At 42.2% G+C, this 20,522-nt stretch overlaps 4 protein-coding genes and 1 pseudogene across 6 annotated transcripts; 2 read left to right on the forward strand and 3 right to left on the reverse strand.

The window, feature by feature from the left end:
- Positions 1-402: 402 nt before the first annotated feature.
- Positions 403-6,889, reverse strand: LOC6737725 (G2/mitotic-specific cyclin-A). 2 transcript variants are annotated; one of them, XM_016169736.3, is made up of 7 exons: positions 6,178-6,889; positions 5,334-5,527; positions 5,012-5,261; positions 1,776-1,999; positions 1,508-1,712; positions 1,190-1,437; positions 403-1,125 (listed from the first exon to the last, which is right to left on the reverse strand). In XM_016169736.3, exons 1-7 carry the CDS (start codon positions 6,370-6,372, stop codon positions 972-974), a joined length of 1,470 nt encoding a protein of 489 aa, XP_016031499.1. In that variant the 5' UTR covers positions 6,373-6,889; the 3' UTR covers positions 403-971. The 2 variants fall into 2 exon arrangements, with proteins under 2 accessions (XP_016031499.1, XP_002084554.1); XM_002084518.4 differs by having other exon boundaries at positions 5,334-5,530; positions 6,178-6,888.
- LOC6737726 (RIB43A-like with coiled-coils protein 2) lies at positions 2,570-4,178 on the forward strand. The gene is made up of 2 exons (XM_002084519.4): positions 2,570-2,816; positions 2,873-4,178. The coding sequence occupies exons 1-2, from the start codon at positions 2,691-2,693 to the stop codon at positions 3,890-3,892; spliced, it is 1,146 nt and encodes a 381-aa protein (XP_002084555.1). The 5' UTR covers positions 2,570-2,690; the 3' UTR covers positions 3,893-4,178.
- Positions 6,890-8,017: 1,128 nt separating the features above from the next.
- LOC27208005 lies at positions 8,018-10,606 on the reverse strand. The gene is made up of 2 exons (XM_039294175.2): positions 10,304-10,606; positions 8,018-8,417 (listed from the first exon to the last, which is right to left on the reverse strand). The coding sequence occupies exons 1-2, from the start codon at positions 10,604-10,606 to the stop codon at positions 8,412-8,414; spliced, it is 309 nt and encodes a 102-aa protein (XP_039150109.1). The 3' UTR covers positions 8,018-8,411.
- Positions 8,416-9,964, reverse strand: LOC120284211. Of its 2 annotated transcripts, XM_039294173.2 has the most exons (2): positions 9,668-9,806; positions 8,416-9,600 (listed from the first exon to the last, which is right to left on the reverse strand). In XM_039294173.2, the coding sequence occupies exon 2, from the start codon at positions 9,459-9,461 to the stop codon at positions 8,493-8,495; it is 969 nt and encodes a 322-aa protein (XP_039150107.1). In that variant the 5' UTR covers positions 9,462-9,600; positions 9,668-9,806; the 3' UTR covers positions 8,416-8,492. The 2 variants fall into 2 exon arrangements, with proteins under 2 accessions (XP_039150107.1, XP_039150106.2); XM_039294172.2 differs by having other exon boundaries at positions 8,416-9,964.
- Positions 10,607-11,787: 1,181 nt separating the features above from the next.
- Positions 11,788-16,647, forward strand: LOC6737728 (annotated as a pseudogene).
- The last annotated feature ends 3,875 nt before the right edge of the window (positions 16,648-20,522 follow it).

Raw genomic sequence — 20,522 nt, forward strand, 5'->3', positions numbered from 1 at the left:
CACCGAAATAGTCGTACCCTACCCACAAATAATGATACAACCACCCCTTTTGCTTGCATCTTTCAAAGTTTTATTGAATTCTTAATATTGGATATTTAGGTAATATTCGGCTGGCGAGCACAAAACACTCGATGGTCAATGGAATTATCAAACTAAATGGATTAGTTAGCATAAGCCTAAGTGTAAAGTAAGACCCATCATCTGGCTGTATGCATTTGGGCAGCGCTCTCTATTCTAGCTATATGGTCGCAAGATGGTCTAGACTAAGTTTAGTAAACATTTAGTAAGCGTATAAGATTATAAGAACAAGAGCTTAGCAGCATTCCGCGGCTGCCTGCATTTGTGAGCAGTTCAGCACGATCAGTGTGACTTTTTTATTCCGTCCTGGCTGGGCGGTAGGTGTCTTTTGTTAAAATGGTGTATATATTTGTTTTGCAGTTCACAGAACATTCACGAAGTAAATAGTAATATATAAATATGGTAAAATAATTCTCGAAGCTAGCTGTTTCTGCTTTAGACACATTGTATACGTTAGTATGGTTCAATTTATAAACACGAAAACATACAGAGGTTGAAATGTAAAATATCGGTAGCCTGAGCAGCACTAATATGTTGTGTCCGGGTGGCTGCCTCCATTCCAATTGGCTAGTCGGATAGTTTTAAGACTGCCGAAGTTCCTACTGCTCACGCTTGGCTTGACAAGCTCTCACCGTGGACAGACGCGAATGTTGTTAAGCGAAAAGTGCGCGTATATTTGGCAACTATCTTTTATATGGCTCACATATAAAATTGTCCGGAACTTGCAACGGGAGCTTGCCAAGCGGCCAACCAATTCGAAGCTTCTATACGACTGCCTGACTGCAACCGAACTGCAATTGACCCATTGTGTACACTTACAACTAAAACTACATAATGTTACATGGAAACACTAAACTAATATACAATTTGGCCATGGCAGAGGCTCAAAACACTTAAAACTTATAAAACAAATTCACGTTCGATTTAGTATTAATATCCGGCTGCTGGTGCTCATCCTCTTTCTGCTTGCCATTGTAAGCCTCACAGAGCTGATCGAAGTCGTCCTTGCTCATCTCAACGGATTCCATCATAGCCACCTTCTTGTAACTGTTAAGAAACACATTGGGTCAACACGGGCTCCTTCTTCGGCTATCTAATGTTTGCGACTTACGTGTCTCTATTGTACTTTTCCCGCATGGCCTGCGTGTTAAGCTCCTTTGCCGTTTTGTGGGTGTGACACAGATGCAACACAACCGTCTTTAGGTCCTCCAGCTTGTAAGTCGTGATCTCCTCCAGCCGTGGCGACCACATCTCCATGCCCAAAATGTGACGCGCCAGTGCGACTGAGGCGGATGACATAAGTGATGGCAAATATTGCAAGTACGTTTCTCCCTCCATGAGCGACAGCTCAGAAATATACTGTGTCAGGTAAACATTAAGTTAAGTTTCGACTTTGTTTCTGTATTCTTTAACATTCGCAATAGCTTACCAGCGTCATGAACTTCAGCTTCTCAGGCATGTCGCAAAGTACAGCATAGGTATTGATGAAGACGTAAGCAGTCGGTGTGCACAGATCGAAGGAGAGAATCTTCAGGATAACCTGCTCCATGCGTAGCACTTGCGCCTTGGTGTAGCTGTCGTCGGTGAGGAAGACAAACTCACCGACCTCTGGGGGATAGATTTCCTCGTATTTTCTAAAAAAAAAAAAACCCCATGAATACACAAACCATCATTCCCGGACTGTCAAGACTACTTACGCGGCAATATACATAGCTGCTGTGCCCACCAGCTGCAACTTGGAGCGCACCACCGCCATTTGGCTCAAAAATCGATCTAGATAAAAGACCGAGAGATAGAGCGTCTCCGTGTCCAGTTTGTACTCCTCGGAAACCTCAACCAGCCAGTCTATCAGGATGGAGCGCATATTGTGGCTGATGTCCTTCTGTCTGCGCATATAAAGTGGCTTGGGGCGATGCTTCTTCTGAAAGATGCAAACACAAATGATTAGAAACCGATTAGATTACTCGGCCTAACAAACGATCACAACTACTTAGCCAAATATATTTCTAATGCATTTTCTACACTCTAATTTGGCAACCAACTACCCGTTCGGTTTCATCTTAAGGTGTCAAAAATGTACAAATTTCACGGGAGAAAAAACCGTCCAGTCAACAACTCAAGCGTATAAATACCATAGGTGAAGTGTTAAACAAAAGCTGGGGGAGGGAGTTAACCAATATTTTATTTATTTATTAGTTATTTCGTAGTACGTGAGTCGCTTAGAAATTACCAAATTGCCAAACACCACATGTATATATGTACATATTCATGGGCAATATGTACATTAGGTGATTATTTTATGGTCGCTTTAACGATTATTGGAACCGTCAAGCGCCTCGAGCTGCAAAAATTAAAGAATTCGATTGGCATGAATACATACATCAACATTTGATTTATATTGAGGCAGTTAGTCCACATGAAATTATTATAGATATATGTATATAATCGGTAACTAGTTTTTTAGTAGAGGCAAACAATAAACAAAGCACCCAGCAACCGGGCAAACAAAGTCAACCGGAACTCAGGCCAATATCCACATCCTACTAAAAGGAATAGTCAGACATATCGACCTCGAATACAGTTGAACATATTTTATAAGTAACTCCGGCAAAATGACGCTCAAAATCGGTATATGCACCAAGCAGGATCTCGACGAGGCGATGAAGCTGCAGAAGCGGGAGCAGTACGAAGATGAGCGGAAGCGGCGCATCTTTAATGCCAAGCAGCGTCTTTACGGGGTAAGTACGCTTCTGCCGACTGGGTGAGCGTCATTGTCGAATATTCCTATTCACAGCTCGATCTCGAAATGCTGGATCGCCAAATACTTGAGAAAAAGAAGCAGCGAACCGCCCAGATGGAGTGCGACAAGAAATTTGAAGAACAGGAGCAGCTGCAGAAGCGTCTGATCCTGGCCCAGGAAATGGAGTTGGAGAAAAAACAGCGTGTGGTGGACTCGGATCTTAACTATTATCGCTGCCGCTATCAGCGCAAGGAGCAGCGCCGCGAATTTGACCTCAATGATCCAAATTTCTTAAAGAAGGCACGTCCAACAAGAGTCGCCGACAATGACATTTCGCTGGGCGTGTCCAGTGCCCAAATCTTTCAGGGCGAGGACCTCTACAACTCTGACAGGAAGCAGCGGCAGCGGGAGCAGCAAAGGGCCTGGCTGGATCAGCAAGTGCAGGAGCGTAAGAGGGCGGAGGATGCTCGCAAGCAGGCCGATAATGTGCTGATGGACAACGTTGGTTGCAGAGACAAGCATCTGCAGGAGATGGCCAAGTCTGATCACCAGATGCGCAACCAAGTGATCCAGCGTGTGCGTCAGTTCAACATCAACATGGCCAAGCAAAAGCAATTGGACCGCGAAAGGGAAAAGCGCGAAAAGTACGAGGATGACATGGCCGAGATCTACAACATGCTCTCCAGCGACATGTTAACTGAAAATCCGGATGTGGCTCAATCGCGCACCGATCCAAACAAGAAGATTGCCTTCATGTATCGCGGCATGACGCCCGAAGAACTTCGCGTGTTCCGGATTGGACAAGAGCAGCAGCTTCGTTTGTCTATTCAGCGCAAGACGGAGGCCCAGATGATGGACAAACAGTGGGAGCAATACTCCATTAATATGGACCGCACCTTGGTCCTTCACCAGATTGAGGACGACCGCCGACGTAAGGCGGAATTCGATGAGTTGATGCGGGCGAATTCCAAGTTGGCCGTGGAGCAGGATCGCCAGCGCAAGGAAGCCCTGGTGGGCTTAACCAACGCCGTCTCCGAAGACTTTTACGATCAGTTCAACAAGAACTCACGTTAGTGGGATTGTATTGAAGTTCCCAACCAAGACGATTCGAGTATACTGAGCTGGATGCGATTAGAAAGCTGCCTCACATTTTTGTGCAGCAACTTTCCACAGGCATCTAGAACATGTACTATTTCAAAAATACAATCTTTGTTGGGAATCTTTACGACAAAATTATAATGTTCATCATGTTGGAAACGAAGCAATTTAAAATATTTAAAAATAAAAAAAAAAAACGAAATTACCAGAGATGGGTAAATATCAAGGGAAAATAAAGAATACGACCATTCTGGCCCAAAACGAATCTTCTGCTTGTTGTTTTGTATTTTAACTATTAATTTTAAAATATTGTAAATTTTTTTTTGCTTTGGTTTTAAAGATTTATTTAGTTTTAATTTTTTATTTTTTAATTTTTTTTTTTATTTTTTTTATAATTTTTTTATTTTTTTATAATTTTTTTATTTTTTTAAATTTTTTTTTAAATTTTTAATTTTTTAAATTTTTTTAAATTTTTTAAAATAAATTTTTTAAATTTTTATAATTCTTTTAGTTTTTAAAATTCTTGTATCGATTTAAAACTTTTTAGTTTTAAAAATTGTTTGTTTTAGTTCCATTGGTACCCCGAGTGTTCTAAGACTTTGGACGAATAAGGAGAGAACGTAGAGTCAACAACAACGACAAAGGATGAGACGGACGCAGACGAGCGTTTCGCTTCCCGCCCAACAAACATGTGCCCGCGAGCGGGAATAAGTGTACCCATGAACCCATAAAGAGGCAGCGTTGCGTGAAGGGAATGCCAACGAAGGGTGCCACAGGGTCCGACTTCCCCTAAGAAATTACGTGTGCCTGCGTCTGCACAGAAAAATACAATGCACATGGCCAAATAAGTAGTAACACATTGAAAACGCAAGATACCTTGGGAAAAATCCCAAATTTATGACAGAAACCGTGCTGCAATATGCTCTAAGATAATCAAGGAAAACTCAACTTGTTAAAAGTTGTCAATTTTAAAGAACATCATTGTCAAAGACAAGAATTACGCGATGAAAGAGGCCAAAAAGTTATTTTGAAATATTTGTGTGAGGAAGTCATCTAAGAATATGAAAGTGAAGACTATGTTTATGTTTAGCTTACCTCGCTCTCCCGGAAGTATTCCAGAATGTCCATCTGGTACTGAACCACTTCCAGGAACCGCTGACGATCGTTGCGCGGCGGCAGCTCCTTGACTCGGCCAGTTGGCGAGGCTCCCGTTTCAGTGCCCTCTACACTGGACTGGATGACACCGAGAATGGAGCGGTCCACGGACATGGGCGACTGAACATCCGTCACGGACATGGGTGTTGAATCCAGATCGTAGTCTACCAGCTCCTTCTGCCCAGCACCGCTGAATGGAGTGAAAAAAAACAAACAAACAAAAGTTTACTTGCGGCTTACCAAGGGACAGATGGAAACTTACAATTTCACGTCATATTGGTTCTCTTTGTCGACTAGGGAGGCCAGGGATTTTCCGGATGGCGCAACTTGGGTATCGTTGTTGTCCTCGTACACGGAGAAGGTCTTGAATTGCTCCACCACGGGCACCACATTCGATTTCTTGGCGCCGTACTCCACATTCTCATCAACATTAAGGTTTCTGACGTCACGAAAGACCTGCTGGAAGGAACAGAAGACGAGGTTCACCAACGGAAACGATTCAACAATATGGTCAATTTACTATATTTGGTAATATTGCAGTTAAGAAAAGTACTCAATGTGGGATTATAAAAGTAAAAACACAAAGATAATCCCTTTTACATATGCATCCTTAATATAGTAAGCAAAAAAAAAAAGAGTATATTTCAAATGATTTCCCAATAAATCGATCATACTTTTAGTTGCGCGCCTTTCCCTGGCTTCCCCCGTATAGATCGTGTGTGTATGTGTATGCACTTATAGGCATGTGTGCGTTGGCTGTCGCAATTGCTTTTGCTCTCCTTGCTTCGCTTTGTTGTTGCGAATCATCAAAAAGGCGCGTAATTGCAGGCCTGTGTCTTTTTCTAGGTTAGTTTAGGTTCTAGGTTAGGCGCAAGTAAGTGCATGGGTCTATTCTAAGAGAGTAACGTAAGATGGAGAAGTAAGTAAGTGAGAAGGATGGGATGGTAGGGGAGAGGTAAGGGAGTGAAAACCACCACCACCACTAGGAGCTCTCACACATGCGCGCGGGCGCAGTGGTGTGACGATCCCACCACCATAAAAATATAAAAAGGCAGCTGCATTGGAATTAGGCACTGGATGTACGGGAAATCGGCAACGGTACTTACAACTTTCCCGGTAGGACGCGGCACATTGTTGTTGCCATTGAGCACGGCGAAATTGGCCCGCGGCGCAAGCGCATTTTTCTCCGCTTTTCCCCCAATTACGGCCAGCGGCTGCTTGGCGTTCTTCCCTCCGGCCGGGATCTTAATGCCCGGATTCTCCTTGTTGCTCATGTCTTGGTGGATCTGGAAACTGGCCATCGTGCGCTCCTTTCTACTCCTTTTTTCGCCTTGTAAAATGGAGTCCGATTATGCTCTGCTCTTCCCTTCCTTCTCTCTTTCGCTTAGCGTCGTTGTCTTCTTGCTGTTGTTGTTTTGTGCTGCTTTCTTATGCTCGACGCTCACACGGATACGCACACAGTCACAGGCTCATATGCTCAACGAAGACGCAGACATGTGTACATTAGGCACAGGCAAATTTTATCATCGACAAATTGACGCTTGAATTACACGCACACACACAGTTTTGTACAGAATTCATTTGACTTTCAATTTCGTACGGAAGTTTGTGTCACGGCAGCGTTGGAATTAATTTCCTTGTTTGGCTACGCTTGCACGGACTTGGCTAATTTTAGGTGTTTAACAAACTCCGTACTTGTTCAGCGGTTCGTGGTTTAAAAGCAATTGCTGGCTTCTTTTGATTTTTTCCCGGTCAACACGTCGTAAATGTTAGAGATGACACTGTCCAGCTATCGATAGGTCGTCGCGTCTATCAACGTTTGCCGCCAGTGTTGCCATATATGTCAGAAGTTTTTTTTTTAGGATGCTCACGCTCAAAATAGTATTGGCAACTCCAGCAGTGCGCAAAATTTAAAATTTAATTTATTGTTTAAGTCCATTGATCTTGCATAGTTTTAAAAATGAGTGCATATTTATTCTAAGCTTCAGAAATCAAAACAAGAATATAGGTTTATAAAAAATGTTTGGTACAAGTTCTTCATTGTTTTGAAGTTAATCGAATATATACATATGTACATATGTGTTATATGTTATATATATTATTTATATTATATATGGGAATTCAAAGCTGTCTACGATAATCTTTTAAGTTAATATGACTGTTGCTTTGATTAAGATTTAAATTCACTGCAAAGCGGACTTGAGCCAAATTATACAACTGTTTATCAAGATATAATAGAATATAAAGCGTAATGTTTTTGACCAGTTTTTTAGTTATTCGACGTATTAGAACACTTAAAAAAGTGTTCAGGTTACAAGTAACGAAATGGCTAAACTTTTGGACTTTAAGTCTCGAGTGGCTCCAAAAATAAAAGTAGCAGGTAAGTGGAAAAGAACTCCATTCATTCCTTTTCGTTTTGTGCTAGAAACAAATAGAAACAGAAAAAAAAACTTTTCCCCTTTTCGAAAGTCCTTTTAAACAAAGTGGCCGCTCGAAGTTCTGAACAAATTATCAACTGCATGCAACAGAAAATACACAATTAACAACAATCTCCGCGTTAAATTTAAGAGCAGCAACTCCCTAATTAACTTTTTTAAGAGCTTTATTTTCGGCTTTTGCGATTATTACTATTTGGCTGCCAGTGGAAAACCTCAAAAAGGTTAAGCGAAACTTTTCGTTTTCAATACGCTCAACCATTTCATAACTTCACCATTTATATCAAAAATAGGTTAGTGTAAAGACAGAAGTATATTTATCAATTCGGATGACTTTAAAGAAGTACGTCTTCCCTATGAATTTTTTTATTTATATATATAGATATTTATAAAAAAAATACAAATATAACATTCTTTAAAATAAATAATAGGCGAATTTGTTAACAATTATGGTGATTGTTTTGATTTCTTATCTTTAAAAAAAATATGTGTCCTGACTTTTTAATTTTTTGTTTAACCCTTTTAAACTTAAAAATATAACAACATAACGTGTCTTAAATATTTGTTATATCTATTAAATATATATTGCTTCTTACAAAATTTTGACTTAATTCAGCATATATGTATGACTATTGCCCCGAATATTTTGTGCATGTTTTCTAGAGCAGCTGCGACGCCCTAAGATAATAAAGAAAAGGTGTATCGGATCTTGCATTGTTTTGCACGAGACATTTCGCAACTGCCGGCCTAAAAACGAATTCAGTTAGGAACCCAAAGAAGTACGAACACAATGAGCTAACCATCATTGTGATCCTGCACACAATTGCTGACCTTTGCGATCTCGATGTCCTAGAGACCAGGTAGCATTGTATAATATCGTGAGCCCCGGCAGCCTGTAAATGCCATCATCTCTGGAAATATACATAGAATACCTTATAGGGTTAAATAATAATAAACTGGAAAAAAAAAATTTGGTTAGTTTGTATTTAATCGTTGTTAATCAATATGGGACTCTTTAAATAGCCGTTTATGAACTGAATGTTCGTCTTGCCATTCAGAACCGGAAGATGAAGAAGGCGCCAATCAACAGATGACTCATGCAAATAGATTTTAATTTTTCTGCCACTGTACAAACTTAAAGCTTTTAACACAAATTCAGAGGTGACTAGCCTGCAATATCGGACACCAAGTACGTTTAAAAGAGCACATCCTTCCAGAAGCGCAAGCAGCTCATCGTTGCTGACATCTGGCATTTTCACGTCCAAGATTTCTAAATGCTTCAGACGTAGAAAACTTCTTGCTGCATCTGTTCTGCATGCGACAGACAGCTCCCGAAGTGAAGATATCTCGCAGATATGATCTACTTGTTCCGGTTCCAGGGTATCTCCCACCAAAATAAGACTTTCCAACGGAGTGCCCGGTTTTTGAATGAGTTTCTCGATGAAACTGGCATTAATGTCGCAATGCCACAACTGCAAGTGTTTCAATTTGGGAAGCTGGTGGACAGTATCGTAGGGTATATTTTCTTTCAAATTTATTATCGTAAAGGCGAGCCTTTCCAGATTGTGGCCCCTTCTTACAATTACCCGAAAGTCTTCCCCTTCCAGGTTGGCGGTGTTTTCACCCATGTTAAGGTGGCACAACTTCTTCATTGTCATGCAGCACGAGGCCAAAATGCTGGCATCGAATCCATGCTGGTTGCCAATCTCCAGGTACTCCAATTTATCCAGGGCATGTAGTCCGTCGCCCGTGTAGGCTGTCGCCTCCAATTTCAATTTCTTCAGGTGCGGCAAAGCGCTTAGGCTAATTATAAAATTCTTATAAAGACCAGCATTCGAGAATTGCAGGCTAGCATGTAACGATGTTAGATTCTTCAATCGCAACAAATCGTGCCATCGGGGGCGTCGAAAAGACATTTTGAGGTGTCGCAGGTTTGGGCAGTAGTCCCGCAACATCCACAAATGCCGATCCTGCCCAGAAAGCGGATCCAATGGCGACTCATAGCTGATCACGTGCTCTCTGACAATGTCCAGTAGTTGTTGCAGCTCCGATTCGCCGATACTTCCGGTGACGCTTTCTTCAATGATATTGTACCTGTGTTGCAGCGATTCGATAAGCATTTTTAGCTGATGATTTAAGGCAGCGAGATGGAGTTGCTCACTCAGGCTCAAATAGGACAGTATCATATCCCAGCAATAGGTGTTTAGTGCAAAGATTGTGGTGGGTGGATGAGTAGTTGAAGGTCCAGCTGAGCAAGTTGACCGACCCAATTGTGCGATTTTACGCCCCTTGAGTCTCGACACTTGTTCACCAGCGCCTCCATCGTTACTTCTCTTAGTGCCTGCGGTAGCATTAGCTATTGCAGAAGCTTCGTCGTTTATCCCACTCATTTCTGAATGTTCCGAGCTCCGAGCTCGCGGCGCAACTGAGACCGGATTCTCTTGTTGGCCCATATTTGCGCAGAATGTCGGGAACTCACTCATAATAATACATTTGTAAAAGCTTATCAGCTTCAACCACTGAAATTTGCTGTGTGTTTATAAAAGTGTACACTGGTGCAGTATATAAACGTTATCAGAAGTGTTCTTATCAGTGTACCACCGCTTATTAAAACAATTTGTATGAAAACTAGCGATCATTTTAAATCACAAAAACACCGATAAAACATCGCAAAATCGTGGGTCGATTCACCTCACAGAGAGCTTTTGATTTCACTCTTAACCAGAATTTGAAACTACAAAAAGTTGTGCAGGTGTATTTGAATTATTATTATTAAATTTTAGCGAAACACACATACATACAAATTCTCGGTCCCGTACTGGTCCCGAACGGTCGCGTACTGGTCCCGAACGGTCCCGTACTGGTCCCGAACGTACGGTCGGTCGTACCCGAGACCAGTATTCACACTATGGCTTGCACTATGATGTTGATAGTGGAAGCCTCCTGTCACTTCCTTGTAACGTTTCAACAACCAGGCCAAAATTGCGAAATTACCAGAGCTGATGGTGGCATGTGTCCCCCAGTTTGATGGCTCCAACGTGGGTCCACCGGCGATATCAAAGCAGCCAAAGGCGTGACATGTCGATGGACTGATTGGCATTGGCTGTGCTTAAAATCAACAATTTCTCATAGGAAAATGAGTCGAAAAGCTTCTATTGCTTAACGCACACGGATATTGATACAAAAAATATTAAACATTGCATAAAAAATTAAATAAAATTACATAATGCAAATCTATCAGAACTTCAAAAAGCAATATAAACTGCCATTGAACTCGAATTCGCAGAGGGAACTTGTTTGTTTTACGTTCTGCTCGGTGAAAACCAAGCAGAAACGATCGATGTCGTCCTGAAGGCGAAGTACCAAGTAGTTGCATTCTGCATTTATTTCGTAGGTCATCTCCTCCACTTCTTTGATGTAATTGTCCTTGATAACGGGATCCTGTAAGTCGTATACAACTATATTACTATATATTATTATATTAATGACAACAAATTGCATTTAAACATTAAAAGGCTACAGCTTTAAATGGATTTTAATTGCGCAATCGTTGATAAATTTTTCCGGCATTTTGTAGAAGTTTCGCAAATAATGTTCAAAGAATTTTTGAACATCTAAGTCCGTGCTCGGTGAGGATTTGCAATTTCGCATCTTCAGCAAAAACCCCTTGATGGAATCGTAGTGGAAGTCAATGAAATGAATGTTCTCCATTTCGAATGTGGTTTTATGCTTTGAAGTTTGCAATATAATTTCTTTGCTTTGATGCCAGAAAATGGCGCGATGTGATTTAATAGAGTGCCCAAACTGGATTGAAGTCTTGTTCAAAAATGACAGCTACTGAGTGGCAGCCCAATGGTTTCGATATAACATTTATCGAATGTGATTTCAAGCAAGGAGAGCATTAGCTTAACACACGTGTTTTGTGGCTGCTGCACTGCTGCGTTCCTCATTCGCTGTGTTGCGTGTGCCCACAATGCGGATATAGACCACTGGACGCGGAGTGAAGAGGAAGTTCTGCCAGGAGCGGATGCTGTCGTTGCGGCGGTCCACGATCATCTCTTGATCCTTGCGGTTCGTCGAAATTTCGATGAAGAAGCTGTAGTTGCGATCATCGAGGTCCCAAAGCAACTCCTCATTGAACCCAAATAGTAGGGTTGGCCCAAACGGACGAGGAGCTCGCCGCTGCGCAATTGGTGGCAAGTATACCCCGAATACAGGTCGTAGTGCAAATAATCGCCGTTGATGAGCTCGTTTCGGCTGCGACTCACGCCTTCCGTCACAATGGCGCTCATCTCGACGGTGGCCACGTTCGTCTTGGGCGCCACAAAATGTTCAACTAAACGCTGCAACTTGGCCGTGTGCATGGCTTCCAGACACACCACATGGAATACCTATATATTAATGGAAAGGAAAAAAGGTAAAAAATGGGGAAAATTCGAAGAGATTACTGCTGACTTACCCGGTTCACAGTGTTGTGGGTGGTCTGGTCGCCGGACACCTCAACGTAGTAGGAGTACGCCCGGCTGTCTCTGTCCCAGAGCAGCATGCGGATGTGATTGATCATGCAGAACGTGCCCAATTCGATCACAATGTCCACATCTTTGCAGTCCGTGATGCAGTGACGCGTATACCCATTCTCCATGTCATAGGAGGTTACATCTCCATCCAGCAGCGCGTCGCGACACTCTCCCTGGATGCAGCGCGACAGAAACGTCTCTTGGTCCCGTACTGGTCCCGAACTGGTCCCGTACTGGTCCAAATACTACGTACTACGTACAAATACTACGTATTTGCATAACGGGCAGAATGTGTATTGCGGAAAGAAAATGGCCTCTTATCGTTATCGTAACAGTCTCGTGGAACGCATTTTAACGGCGAAAGAGAAACTAACAGAGAGCTTTCAATTTCGAGCTTAACCAGAATACTTCAAACAGTTGCGCAGATTTATTATTATTATTTAATTATAGTGAAACTGTGTCAAAAACACACATCAGCGAGTCAAGCAGTTAGATTCAGAGTTCCTTGTATTGCTTTCTTAAATTCAATATTTGCGCAGGGATTTCGCAGTATGTCTTCAATCTTCTCTGCAAACAGTCTTTCCGGTGTTATCACTGCAATTATGGACCTACTTTCGTGCTATCCACATGGGGCTTGATCCATCGAAGGCGACTTGGCGCACGCGCTCCAGGACCTCTCTGTTTTTAGGGAACCACTTCTTCCGCTCCGTCTCCCGAAAACCGTGTATGGCCTGCAAGACGGTCAACATCAACTTGGATGTTATCCATACAAACATATAGGTTCGTTATCTTATCCCACATCGTCCCAGGGATCGAACTCGTAGCGCAGACGACTCATATAGGGCTCGATCTCCTCGTACAGCTGCTGTTCCTCTGGCTCACTAATGAAATCCGTGATGATGCGCATATGCTGGCATCTGCTCCGTTTCGGGTCATTTTTCAAAATATGCTGTAAAATTGGCTTTTATAGTGTTGTTTTCCACAGCTTAATCACGTTCAGTTGTAAAGACAAACAAAAAACAGAGAAGACGTAGACCATTGCACTTTCCCATTAACTTTCTCTGTATCAGAACAAAATCACGAACCAAAATTTAAATGTCCATTAGGACCCTGGTGAAATTTATTGGAAATTTTTTTACACAACGTGGTTGGAAAATTTTTGCTTCGCAATGTCGAATAAAAAAGGCAATTTTTGAGGCAAAGAAGTAGTGCATAAAAATTTGGGGGCGCGCAACAACTGTTGCGGAAAGTTGGTGGGGATTTGCCAACCGTTTGCCGAACCGGCCGCAAAGTGATTTAATCAATGCAAATGACGGGCCGACATAAAGCGTTAATGGAGTTTCCACCGAGGATTTTCTAGCCCCGGCAGCCAGGAACAATCAACCCATCACCATCATTTGGCCAGTGCTCGGACTGTTTTCCCGTGCGATGGTGTGTAAATGATAAATGAGGGACACCGTCGGTGGCTATGGCACCGCGTTCCACTCTTCCGGCCGGAACCACCGGCAACACCAACCCAGCAACCCAGCAACCCAGCAGCACCACTAGCCTAACACCACCGTCACCACAACGCACCATTAGGTGCTATTGTCCTTTTTTTTGAGCTTCGTGGTCCCTTTCCTTTTTCGCCACCGAAAAGTGCCTCCTTAGCCATCGCAACGACTATTGTTGTGTCCTGGGACCATCTATTGTTGCCACGCCCATCCTTTGAAGTCGTAAGATGAATATGACCTGGCATCCAGGAGTCATCAGTTACACGGACATCCATTTCGGTTGAAGTACGTGGATGGCTTCGGGCATGACTTTTATTATCACACCAGCGATATATGCATACTTAAAATGACCCTTGGAATGCACTCTAGCTATATTTCATTGGGTAAACAATAAATTTAACAAATAAAATATTTAATATATTATATGTTTATATATACATATTTACAATATGTCCAACATAACGGGATGAAACTCAGTAATCAAATCAGGAATAAACTAAAAAAAAAACCGATTTTTTTATAGATACAAGTATAGAATGAAGTGTAATTAAATTTTTGTGATTTTTTCTTGGGCTACCCCTTCAAAAAGTATGTGAAGTCAGCTCACTCCATCTAAAAAAAACATTCTTATATTTTTTTACACGGACAACAAGAAATGTCAAAGGCATAGTCTTAAAATCTCCCTGTGCTGAAAGCGAACTTTAGATTTGGTCGAGGAAGCAGAGCTTATGATGAGATTTCAGCTGTGTCTGTTTCGGCCAAGATTTGCTGCGTATTCTGGTTGCTTTGGCAATGAGAAAGCCTTTTGAGGATTATGGAGCTCCTGCGGCAGGCCCTTTTTGCGGTCGAAAGTTTTGTGCTTGGCCAAAGAGCTTTAAAGTTGCCACAGGATATGGCAAAACAGAGCGAAAAGCGGAGTTGGCAGTTGAGTTGCACAGAAAGCTGTGCAAAACAGATCCAAAAACACTTCGACCAACTTGATTTCAAATCAATATTCCAAAAGCGAGAGCGAGAGTATCGAAATTACTCAGTCATTTTCAATCTCTTTAGTTTTTCACTGCCAAACTGAATTGTAATGGACATTGTGTCGCAATTTGGCACGTTTCTGCCTCCGTTCGGTAATCAATATGCGAATAATTAAATAGTAATTAATTCGTTTACGCGCATCGATGCACAGAAAGCAGCCGCAGCCAATACTATCAATCATATTTACTGCCAAAACATAACATTGAGCCTGAATTGACAGCTGTGCTGGGGCTACCCATTAATTACCGGTCACCAAATTGCGCTGCCTCGTAGTTTATACAGTATTTAATTATTTTATTGATCTTGTTAATCTTGCCTTAATCTACTACCGCTTGAGGTGCCGCTAGATGCGTTCAAGGTGCTGCTGTCCACACTGGGCGAGGATTCCATCATCGATGTGCTGGGCATGGCCAATCAGTATGGATTCCAGGATCTGAAGATGGCCATCTCGAATTATTTGCGCCAGTATCTGGCCTTGGACAATGTCTGCATGCATGATTCTTGATGCGGCGCGTCTCTACAATCTGGAGAAGCTCACCGAAGTGTGCCTAATGTTCATGGATCGCAATGCCGACGACGTGCTGCTGCACGACACCTTCGATACGCTATCTAAGGTAGGTTTAAAACCAATTGGTAAAGTTGGCACTGAGAGTATGTAATGCTTGCAGGAATCGCTGGAGGAGGTACTACGACGTGACTGCTTCTTCGCCCCCGAGGTGCAGATCTTCTCTTCTATCTTCGGAGGAGAACGTGGCCGCATAGACGTTTCTATCGCGCAGCATCCAGGGAGAGTGTCGCGACGCGCTGCTGGATGGAGATGTAACCTCCTATGACACGGAGAATGGGTATACGCGTCACTGCATCACGGACTGCAAAGATGTGGGCATTGTGATCGAATTGGGCACGTTCTGCATGATCAATCACATCCGCATGCTGCTCTGGGACAGAGACAGCCGGGCGTACACCTACTACGTTGAGGTGTCCGGCGACCAGACCACCCACAACACTGTGAACCGGGTAAGTCAGCAGTAATCTCTTCGAATTTTCCCCATTTTTTACCTTTTTTCCTTTCCATTAATATATAGGTATTCTATGTAATTGTGTCTGGAAGCCAAGCACACGGCCAAGTTGCAGCGTTTAGTTGAACATTTTGTGGCGCCCAAGACGAACGTGGCCACCGTCGAGATGAGCGCCATTGTGACGGAAGGCGTGAGTCGCAGCCGAAACGAGCTCATCAACGGCGATTATTTGCACTACGACCTGTATTCGGGGTATACTTGCCACCAATTGCGCAGCGGCGAGCTCCTCGTCCGTTTGGGCCAACCCTACTATTTGGGTTCAATGAGGAGTTGCTTTGGGACCTCGATGATCGCAACTACAGCTTCTTCATCGAATTTTCGACGAACCGCAAGGATCAAGAGATGATCGTGGACCGCCGCAACGACAGCATCCGCTCCTGGCAGAACTTCCTCTTCACTCCGCGTCCAGTGGTCTATATCCGCATTGTGGGCACACGCAACACAGCGAATGAGGTACGCAGCAGTGCAGCAGCCACAAAACATGTGCGTTAAGCATTAGCTTTCCTTGCTTGAATTCATATTCGATAAATGTTATATGGAAACCATTGGGCTGCCACTCAGTAGCAGTCTTTTTTTATTCCATTTTGCAAGCTGTTGGTGGCTCGCATGCAAAGAATAAACGGAACAAGAAATCAATGCTTTTGGCCGAGAAGAAAACCAAATAATTTCCGATCTATATCAAATGGAATATAAGGTTTCTGTTAACATGTTTTTTACCCCATCATCTGGCCTTATAATATTAAATATTTGCTTGCATTATATAAGCTAAGATGAAAAAAATGAATCCAAGAAAACCAAACAAGAAAATATTAAGAAAAGACAGCTTAATTTTATTCATACGATTGTTAAATGTTAACGACATTATTAAATGAAACCGCCTTGATAAGTGCGATGTTAAATAAATAAATCTCCACAAATCAGAAGGACCAAGTCCATAGCTTCCAGTCGCGGTGTAATATCCAGATGATTGTGCTTGTGGTTGGATGTGGGCGTGGTGTCATTTCCGCTGGCCATCTGCATATGTGTGCGCATGGGTGAATTGTTAACGAGTCTCCACTGTGTGTTCAGATCAAATATAAATTATCACAAAATCTGTTTGCTTTACTGGAATCGGTGCTGAGGAATCCAGAAACCACACACACCACCATCCATGGTGTGTCAAAACCATCACTTCCGTTTCCGCTAAGATCCGACAGTATTTTGTACATACATCTGTATGTATGTACATACATCAGTTTTGTGCTCCCACAAAGATCTACTTGGAGTCCTAGACAATTGACCGACTGCATTGATGGGCAGTGACCAACCAACCAGCCGTAAGTAATTAGGAAATTTGCAGAAAATTTGCATTTGCCAAACATGGGTCCTTGCTGCCAGTTTTCAACGTTGGCAACCGCATTATGCACACAAACGAATCTCATTTCCCATCAAACACTTGGCCATGGCCTGTGTGCGCCAGACAAATTTCAGTTAATTATTACACAGCTCGTTCCTAATCCATTTAGTACGAGTATAATAATTCATCTTGCTCGGCCATTGCACACTTGGTATTGGTATTGATATCTATTTGCCCATTGTCTCTCGCAAATTTGCCCACAGCATTTGGTTGTGGGTTTACAAATGATGTCCATTTGCCCAATTGGCAGCTACTGCCTAGGTTTATGTTATTTATATAATAGGGGAATTTTGATATTATCGTGTTTCTCAAAAAACAAAAAAATAATGCAATAACAACAAAAACGAAGAAATAACAGTTGAAATGGGATATAAAAATAAGTATTTTTAGCATTATCAAATTGAAATTCAGATAGTTTTTAAAGATGACTATAGGAAAAATATACACTTAACTTTAAATTTTAGACATTCTTAATTGGAGGGTATTAAAAAAAAAACACAAATAGCTTCTTGATTAATTTAATTACAAAATAAAAAAACCCACTGTAGATACGATGAATATTTATGTGAACTGGCTATCAGTTACTCACGCTTCCAAATGATAGTACGCACGCATCTGAACTTCCAAGGCCCATGAACAACCATTCGAATTTGATTTACTTTTGCTGCAGCCCAATTCAGTACGCTCATTTGGCCTGGCCAGCTCATGGCTACTTACAACTGGGCTTGTAAGAGTTGGCCAACAAAACACGCTCGTAATTAAGCGCTGCCTTGTCCCCGGGGTGCAGTTAACGTTGTGGTGCCATAAATTTGACTTCTGCCTGTGTTCCGATGTCAGTGAATTGGGTTATTTACGGCCGAAAGCTGCATTTGTCAGGTGAAAAGGACCAAGAGGTGTGGGCCAAGAGCATCGAGCCCAAGGCGTTTCCATATTCAATTTGGCACACACTTGGGCAAACAAGTTCCCTCTGCGAATTCGAGTTCAGTATCAGTTAACATTCTTTTTGAAGTTCTGATAGATTTGCATTATGTAATTATATTTAATTTTTTATGAAATGTCTAATATTTTTTGTATCAATATCCGTGCGCGTTAAGCAATAGAAGCTTTTCGACTCATTTTCCTATGAGAAATTGTTGATTTTAAGCACAGCCAATGCCAATCAGTCCATCGACATGTCACGCCTTTGGCTGCTTTGATATCGCCGGTGGACTACGTTGGAGCCATCAAACTGGGGGACACATGCCACCATCAGCTCTGGTAATTTCGCAATTTTGGCCTGGTTGTTGTGGTGGTAATTTTCCAGCATGGAATTCACAGCTACGCACTTAAAAGTGAAAAAAAAATGAGTTGGACCGGTTTTCCAGCACTATCAACAAGTTTTCCTGTTTTCCGTCTGCAAAGTGCATTCGCCAAGAAAACTCCTTCTCCGCGTCGAAGGAAACGTTACAAGGAAGTGACAGCAGGCTTCCACTATCAACTACATGCAAGCCATAGTGTGAATACAGAGAGAGAAAATTCATGCGAACATCTAAATAAATCTATAGTTATCATAATTTAATGCCCTTTAAACTATTTTTGTTTGAAGTTTTCAGAGGATAAGGAATTATAATTAATATGCTGATTTTTCACAATACCCACACATGATTTTGTATCCGTCTGACTGTCGACTTGTCCATCGGCCTGGTTGTTACATCGTGAAATATGACAATCTCAGCGAAGTTGAAACGCAGGTGGAAGGATGTCGAGCTGGAGGACCCCGGCACTCAGGTGTGCACGTTTATGGACACCATAATGGCTGAATCGAGTTGGGCGGAAGGTAACACCCACACGGGGGGCGGCAAAAGGATAAATACTTACATACATATGTATATACAAGCAGGTGAGAGACGAGCTCATGGAAATATTCATAAGGGAAATATTAAAAATGAATTACCAGGTCTGACAGACGCAAACAAACGCAGACTCTCGGAGACAAGTCACAAAACTGGGAGCTACCTAAGCCCGGCCATCCTCCAATCTCACCCAGAATTGGCACATGGGATGTAAGGTTCGCATGTATCTACTTTACACAACCATTCGTACATATTTAATCATACATATTTATTATATTCACAGCCAGTTAATGTGTGCTTGCTTGGTGTTTTATCTTTAAAAATTGAATATCATTTACAAAATAAAGATTGCTAAAAATGTGTGTGTATTTTCTAAATTTAAAATGCTAACTTTAAACCAATGAAATATCGTTCGTATACTATGAATTTTCAATTAGGCGAACATCAACGATTCCCCCCCACAAAGCAGAGAACACGAGCAGGCGCAAATTGTGAAACCCATCCGCGTGAAGTCGGTTAATTTGCCCATCTTCCTCTGGACGCGTTCGTGCACCCGCTGCTCATCCGGCGGAGTATTGTACCATTGTGTACGGCCGTAGTCCGTGTGCCTTCGTTTTGGCGTTCATGCATGAGCAGCCCAGTTCCTTGCTGCCTCATTCGGTTACACTGCACAGTGGACACAAAAGCCAGTTTCGTAGTCAAAATACATCATTCACAGATACTATAAACTGATATAGTTCGCAGATACCATAAACTGATAACAAGTAACAGATACACATTTAAATAAGTACAATTAAAAATTGTATAGCTATTATACTTATATACCAGTGTTCGAAAAAATAAGAATTTCCAGACTCTCCGAATCAGTGTGCTCGCTTGCATTTCCGCTTCCCTCTTTTGCCAACTCAATGTCGCCTTTGGGGCTCTTTTGGAGACCGGAAGAAGGCAACATTTTCGATTCGATTCTTTTTGCCAATTGCCCGAGACTGTGTCCTGTCGGCATATGACGAATACGTAACGTACGTGACGGCGACGTTACTCATACGCACCGTGGTTAGCCACAGACATCTCAGCTCCCACGTTCGCGAAATATTTCGAATTCGGCTCCCTGGGCGATATTTGTTTTTCGCTTTTGCATATTTTGCGGGCAATTTGGGTAAAAGGATTTCCGCACTCTGCGACGCCGTCTTCAGTTTGCGGCTTTCGTTTTTTCCCTAGTAGTTCGGCACACATTTTCCTCGGCGCCTCGGCAAATCGCTCACGTAAAATATGCATATGCGTTTCCTCGGCGGTTTTGCGCTCTCAAGTGCCTGCAATTCAATTACATTTCGATTGATTTTCATGTTTGGCCCCAAATCGAGGCAAAACCTCTTCAGTCTGGTTGTGCATGGAGCGTGTTTTTGGGGCGATTTACGAGCGTGAACCGATATTTTCCATAAGTCATGTTTGCCTCATCCGTTTAATTTAGCCGGAAGTGTTCCAATAGATGCCACATCACAATCGACTTAATATTTTGTTTAGGAACAAGTTTTAATGGAAACAGTTTCTGATAAATAAATATACATTTTAACTTAGAACAAGACAATCCAGTTGAAAGACAGTTTCTTTAGTCAATAAAATTTGTCGGCAATCACACCTTTCGATTTTGTTATGGCACATCGCGCGACAGTTGA

This window comes from Drosophila simulans, chromosome 3L (assembly GCF_016746395.2).
Source record: "Drosophila simulans strain w501 chromosome 3L, Prin_Dsim_3.1, whole genome shotgun sequence".
NCBI classification, from domain to species: Eukaryota; Metazoa; Arthropoda; class Insecta; order Diptera; family Drosophilidae; genus Drosophila; species Drosophila simulans.

Coding starts and splice junctions, on each gene's coding strand:
- LOC6737726 (XM_002084519.4), top strand. CDS start 2,691: ATGACGCTCAAAATCGGTATATGCACCAAGCAGGATCTCGACGAGGCG. Junction 2,817..2,872: donor CCAAGCAGCGTCTTTACGGG/GTAAGTACGCTT, acceptor TCCTATTCACAG/CTCGATCTCGAAATGCTGGA.
- LOC6737725 (XM_002084518.4), bottom strand. CDS start 6,372: ATGGCCAGTTTCCAGATCCACCAAGACATGAGCAACAAGGAGAATCCG. Junction 1,438..1,507: donor AGCTGAAGTTCATGACGCTG/GTAAGCTATTGC, acceptor TACCTGACACAG/TATATTTCTGAGCTGTCGCT. Junction 1,126..1,189: donor GAAAAGTACAATAGAGACAC/GTAAGTCGCAAA, acceptor GTTTCTTAACAG/TTACAAGAAGGTGGCTATGA.
- LOC120284211 (XM_039294172.2), bottom strand. CDS start 9,959: ATGGGCCAACAAGAGAATCCGGTCTCAGTTGCGCCGCGAGCTCGGAGC.
- LOC27208005 (XM_039294175.2), bottom strand. CDS start 10,606: ATGCCAATCAGTCCATCGACATGTCACGCCTTTGGCTGCTTTGATATC.